The sequence below is a fragment of the Plasmodium cynomolgi genome, chromosome 6, assembly GCF_000321355.1.
Source record: "Plasmodium cynomolgi strain B DNA, chromosome 6, whole genome shotgun sequence".
Taxonomy (NCBI): domain Eukaryota; phylum Apicomplexa; class Aconoidasida; order Haemosporida; family Plasmodiidae; genus Plasmodium; species Plasmodium cynomolgi.
The window spans coordinates 425,795-431,991 of record NC_020399.1 but is presented as its reverse complement, the minus strand read 5'-3'; the positions used below and the strand labels follow the sequence as shown (position 1 = coordinate 431,991).

The 6,197-nt window shown below is 49.5% G+C and overlaps 3 protein-coding genes across 3 annotated transcripts; 1 reads left to right on the top strand and 2 right to left on the bottom strand.

Annotated features, from left to right (window-relative positions):
* Nucleotides 1-261: 261 nt before the first annotated feature.
* On the bottom strand, nt 262-1,665 carry PCYB_061900 (hypothetical protein; the record flags this gene model as incomplete). The annotated part of the gene is made up of 1 exon (XM_004221357.1): nt 262-1,665. A coding segment is annotated over one exon (1,404 nt), but the record flags the coding sequence as incomplete, so codon positions are not given.
* A 1,039-nt stretch (nt 1,666-2,704) lies between these two features.
* Nucleotides 2,705-4,770, top strand: PCYB_061890 (RAP protein; the record flags this gene model as incomplete). Its single annotated transcript, XM_004221356.1, has 6 exons — nt 2,705-3,322; nt 3,516-3,827; nt 3,958-4,167; nt 4,292-4,396; nt 4,570-4,614; nt 4,723-4,770. The coding sequence occupies 6 exons, from the start codon at nt 2,705-2,707 to the stop codon at nt 4,768-4,770; spliced, it is 1,338 nt and encodes a 445-aa protein (XP_004221404.1).
* A 47-nt stretch (nt 4,771-4,817) lies between these two features.
* Nucleotides 4,818-5,486, bottom strand: PCYB_061880 (hypothetical protein; the record flags this gene model as incomplete). The annotated part of the gene is made up of 1 exon (XM_004221355.1): nt 4,818-5,486. A coding segment is annotated over one exon (666 nt), but the record flags the coding sequence as incomplete, so codon positions are not given.
* Between the last annotated feature and the right edge of the window lie 711 nt (nt 5,487-6,197).

Genomic DNA, 6,197 nt, shown 5'->3' with positions numbered 1-6,197 from the left:
CCCCTTCGTCTTCTTCATTTGAAATGGCTACATTTTTTGGGAGGGAAGAGTACCCCCTGGATGATGATAAAAAAGGAGGACAAAAAAAAAGGGGACAATCATTTTGCATGTATATGTTCACCCCTTAAAGGAAGGCACAGCCCACACAGAGCAGGTTAAAATGGAATAAGCGCGCAACAGACTTTCACCGTTTGAATGCTGACACCCCTTCGTGAGAGGCGTTACCCCTTTTTGCGAAGCGTTACCCCTTTTTGCGAGGTGTCACCCCTTTTTCTGGCGCGCGCCCAGCGGCTTCTGCGTGGTGAGGGACTGCACGTAGACAAGGCCGCGGTTGTATGTGTCCTGCCGAGTCCTCGTTTTGCGCAGCATATCCTTCGTGTAAATAACGGGGAGGTATTTATCCATTAAATCCTCATAGTGATCACTGGAGTGCATATCATTCCAAACGTCCACTAGGGTGTTGATAGCTTTAATTTTACTGGCGTGATCCCAATGCTTGGATCGCTCCAAAACCCTAATTGCGTGTATGACATTGGCCCTATATTTTGAATCCGTTGGTAATGAATGCGCAACGGATTGTAGGTTTGGGTACCTCACATGGCTCAGTTCTTCGTCTTCCACGTTAATCGGCTTGCTGTTTTTGATACCCCCCACGTACTTTTTTCTCATTTGGGTCTTCAACGCCTTTAGGTTATCGAAGGGGTAATTTTGGAATGGCTCGCGCGCGTTCTCCGGTAGGATTCGTAGCACGGCGTTCAGCTGGGCGGAAGTGGATTCGCTACGTGTAGTGTCATCACCCGTGGTGTTACTCATCGTGTCAGTGACTCCCCCCGCAACCACGTCAAGTATGTCTAACTGAGTGCGTACAATACTGGCGAACTTCTCCCTCATATCGTAGTTGTAATTTACATCCCCTCGAAAGGAAGCTAAAGGCTCATATACCTCCAGGGGCACCTCGGCACTGTCCAATTTTAAAACGTTCAAGTAAGTCTTCCGCTTCAGATGCTCACAAATGAGCGACTCCTCATAAGGGTTTTTTACATGTCCATGAAGGATGAAGTTTTCCAGGGCACGCTTCATAAGCATATATGGATTTTTGAAATGAGCAAATTCGTTCACTAGCGTAGGGTTCACTCTCTCCAGGATGGAACTCCTAATCGCGCTAATCATCACGTGAAGGAAGTCATTCGATATGGTATGTCTGGTCCTGTATTGGTTGGACAAGGTAGTGAAGGCTCTGCTGTAGATGTATGCCTTGTATAGATCCTCAATCAGTGTGTACTGCTCTGCCCCCTTCAACTGTTGCTCCTTTTCCAAGCAGTCCACATACTCGTTACTGTTATAATCGTTTTTGAAGGACAAATTATTGCGCGAAGTTTTTTTACTACTTCTTTGTTGCATGAATGCTGGCTTTTGTATCTTAAGTATTTTTAGCATTCTTTTCCTTTTTTCTTCATCCTGTTTGTGCTGTGTGAGCTTCTTGTGCTGTGTGAGCTGCTCCTTTGGGGTGACTCCCCTCACGGGCTGCTTTTCCCTCACAAAACTGTATATCATACTCACGTCAACATCTTTTACATTGCGTAGGTGGGTGGTGATTAGGTTGACTTTGTCCTTAGTCCCCAGATTTCTGTACCTCACCAGCAGGCGCTCCACGTCGGGTGTGGACTCACCGTTAGAAGAGGGGGGTGTCTCTCTATCCCGTTCTTCTGTGTCTCCTGTGCGTGTGTTAACCCCTCGTGTGGCGAACTTGTACAGGGGGCTGATGGCACCCCTCCTGTGGGGCCCCCTTCCAAGGGTATACACGATCATCTGTGATCCACGCGATTATCTCTGTTCGACACGATCATCTGTGACCCACACGATTATCTCTGTTCGACACGATCATCTCTGTTCGACAGGTGCATCCATAGTGAGTGAGCCTTACCCCCCCTGTCGCGATCCCACAAATGGTTAGCCACCTAATCGGTTTAGTTCCTTCCACGCGGTACGTTTTTATTTTATTTTTTTTTATATCCTCACAATTATGCGCGTGGTAAGATGCGCTTTTTTGCTGACCATGGATGGAAAGGTGGGGAGGAGAGGGGGGCTTCTTTTCTTCCTCAGCCTTTGAGTGGGAACCACTTCGCTTCTTAGAAGTGAATTTACAAATGACACGACAGGGATGCACATTTTCATCGATCTGTTTTAAATCCACTTAACCAGGCGTGGCTTATTATGCATGCTTTGCCCCGCCAAGGTGCGCCTCCTCAATAACCCCGCACAGAGAGGAGAGCTTCCCCCCTACACGTCCCCGGTAGTGCTACGCACCGTTGGGATTGGACCAAGGGGAAGGGGATTGGGAGAGAGATATCACTCTTTAGGAGGCTATACAGGCGTAGCTTCACCATGCGTGGATGTGCGCCGGTACATGCGGATAACCCCGTTGCCATCGCCGCGTGAGAGTGAGCTGCTAAGCTGTTAAGCTGCTAAGCTGCTGACATGCTGACATGCTAACCTGCTGACATGCTAAGCTGCTGACATGCTAAGCTGCTGACATGCTAAGCTGCTGACGTGCTGGCCTGTTAACCTGCTGACATGCTAACCTGCCTACCGTTCACCCCTTCCCCGTTGAATGCACTCGGAAGGAAGCCATGGAGGAGGCCTACATCAAGTCCGCGTTAACCTGATGGTCCCTGACTCCCCCACCCCTACCCCCGTGCGCACGATGATACAACTTAGATCCAAACAAATCGGATTATGCAGCTTTGAACGGTTATTTACAAACCACGCACGGATTGGTCAAGTAGCATGGGAGGGTCACGCACCCCTTAAGGGGGCTGAACGGAGGAAGCTACCCCTGGGGATGATGACCATGGACAATATTGGAAAAAACAAACTGCTTTACTTAATGAAGAATATGCAACTGGTGAACCTAACGGAGAAGGAAATCCTGAACACCATCTCAAAATTACTGAGTAATTACACGAACGAAATGACAACATGCGAGATGGGATTTATCATACACACCTTCTGTAAGTTGAAGTTCGCTAAGTATTCTTTGTGTACAAAAATTGTGAAATCAATTATGAGTAGGAAGCCTGTGTTTAATGACATGAGGACGTTGACTCAGCTACTTATCGATCTACACAGGATGGGTTCGATCGATTTTAATATCATAACATTCCTCACGCAACATTATGTTAGAGGTTCTCTTCGTATGTTTTCTCTTTTCGATCTGTCCATGATTTTGTATGTATACAACAAGCATGGTTACAACGATAGGGAGACGGTTCGCGAGATTTGCGCCGTCATCGAGGGGTTTTTCATGCCGATAGTGAGTCAGGTGGGGTGGAGCGCTGCACTGGTGGAGCGGTGCATCGGAGGAGTGGTGCACTGGTGTAGAGGTGCATCGAAGGAGTGGTGCACTGGTGGAGCGGTGCATCGAAGGAGCTGCGGAACGGAGAAGCCGCGAAACGGAGGAGCGGCGAAACGGCGAGTGGAACCACATATGCTTCACTTCCCCCCCCCTTTTTTAGGACAAAGGCGTCCTGACCACCATCCTGCTCAGCCTCTCCATGCTGCAGCTGAACCGGGACCTGTACACCAACCTGCTGCACCAGCATGTCCTTAAAAAATACAACCAATTTGAAGCCAAGTATCTGTGTAATATCGTTTACTCCGTGGCTCTGTGGTTGGTTGGAGATTGTGAGCAGGTCGATTTGTTAAAAGGGGAGTCCAACCAGCTGCTGCGTGACCCCTCGATTGATGTCCTACAGGAGGTACTGCGAGACGTCACGGAGCTGCTGCTGCAAAATGTGAACGTGTTGAAGAACGAGGAGCTCAAGCAGGTACGGGGCGCGTGTAGCGGCGCACTTATGAAAAAAATTGACACGCTAGGGAACAACACGCCAAGGAACAACACGCCAATGAAAAATACGTCTCCGCATATGCACACCGCTTCCCCTCCCCCCATCGCAGATCCACATAGTGCTGTACCTCCTGAGGGAACTCGGGGGGGACTACGAACAAGCCATAAACGTGATCGAAAGAAAAAAAATAAAGAACACATTAACAGTGTCCAAGATGCAGAAGCAGTTGGAGAAGCTGCTCAAAGAAATGGGTCTTAAGGCAGACCGCGAGTTCCCCGTGGGCCCCTACGTCCTGGATTTCGTTTTGCAGAAAAAGCGGGTAACATTGTCTACGCAGCGGGGAGTGGGTTACCTCCCTCCGACGAATTTGTTAACCTCACAAACGGAGAGTCATTTCGGTCATACTGACTCCCCCCTTTCCTTCCTCCCCATCCCTTTCGCAGACCTGCATCGAAGTCAATGGGTTCACGCACTACTACACCTTTGGCGGGGAACTGAACGCGAAAAGCAGGTTGAAGTACTACATCCTTCGTAGGCTCAACTGGAAAGTACGGCGCGAAAAGCCCTGCGCGGCTGCGTTGTGTGGCTGCGTACCGTGGCTGCTTACTGTAGCTGCGCGATGTACACGAGAAGGGGGTCCTCCCGGTGTGTCCCCTTTTTCCTGTGTGCCGCTATTTCAGTTTACTTCACCCAGCTACTCCTCCCCCGTCGACGCGCACAGGTCCTCACGGTAGAGTACACAAGCTGGAAGAACAAATCCAAGGAGGTAATAACAGGAAGGCGGCTAGTCATTTTTAAAAAAGCAAACCAAAAAAAAAGTGTGAAGTTTATTTAGCACATGTACTTGTGCGTAATTTTTTTTTTTGTTGCACAGGATAAAATGGAGTACCTGGAGAAGAACGTCCTGAGCAGGATTGGCTGATGGGGCGGTGCGACGCTTACCCCCCTTTGCCGCTCACCCCCTGTGGCTAACCCTTAATCCTGCGCGTAACCAAAGACTCGTGGCCCACCGGACACCCGGAGCCTTGGCCACCACTCGGTCGCAGAGTCTTCAAGTCGTCGGTGTCTAAATTATCATTTTTTTTAACCGTGTAATAAGTTAACGTCTTAATGACCCAGGTGTCGTCCTTCTGCTTGACAAGGTTCCCAATAATTTTCCCCTTTTTGTTTTTTTTCGTGTCACTTTTTATGTTAATAATTACGCGAGCGTGATCCTCATTTATATACCCAGTCCAGAAACGAGAGAAGGTGATATTTCCATACTCTTCTACCAACGCCTGATCCATTAACACTCTCTCCTTCACCATTTTCACAGAGATTGGTTCGTGTAGAACCATAAGCAGCAGTCTTATAACGCAGTATGAGAACATAGAAAATAGGGAGAAAAAAACTGAGTAGTATGTTATGTGTATTTTGTACTTGTTCAGGATGGTTCGTACTTTCGAAGTGGCAGTAGGGGGTTCATTTGTGTCCTTCAGCTCTGTGCTCTCTTTACTTTTTGTGTGTACAGTGAGGTACAACGTTCTTTTATCCGTTCGTGTGCTTTGTTTTCCCTCCGTGGGTGCCAGTTTCCCCAGCTTTGCAACAAATCCGTGGGGTGAGTTGCCCCCCCAGGGGGGCGTGGGAATAAACGTCCTTCTGCAGATCAGCCAAAGGAGGGCTCTACACCTGTGTGCGTCGTTTCTCCCCATTTGGTCTCCGCCACGGCTCTGCGGTTGTGATGGAGCGGTTACGATGGAGCGGTTACGATGGAGCGGTTACGATGGAGCGGTTACGACGCAGTTACGACCCGGTTACGACGCTGTTACGACGCGGTTACGACGCGGTTACGACACAGTTACGACGCGGTTACGACGCGGTTATGACGCAGTTACGACGCCGTTTGGCCTGCTTATTTGGGCTCTTCCTTTTGACTGCATCACCCCTGGGAGGGGAGCAAAAAAGAAGCCAAGACGAGGCTACGCAGTCAAGTGGATGCACGGGGTCGCTTCAAGAAATATGAGTCATCAACCCTCAGCTATCAACCCTGAGCTATCAACTCTCAGCTATCAATCCTAAACTCTGAACTGTCAGCTGCCACCCCTGAACTGTCGCCTATCAGCTGAGCTGCGACTCCGGGCGTACCGCCCCCCCTAAGTACGTTGCACGCTATACCCTACGCAGTTAAGTGCCTGTGCGGGAATAAGCTCACCCTTGCCGCGTCACAGTTACGCGTTCGGGGGCACCGCTCTCCTGTAGTGTGTCCTTACATAGGGGTCGGTCATACGCGCATACGCCTTCACATGCCAGCATAGATTGCTCCCCCGTTTGCTTCTTCGCTTTTGCCGCTTAAGCGTACACGCATAGTAC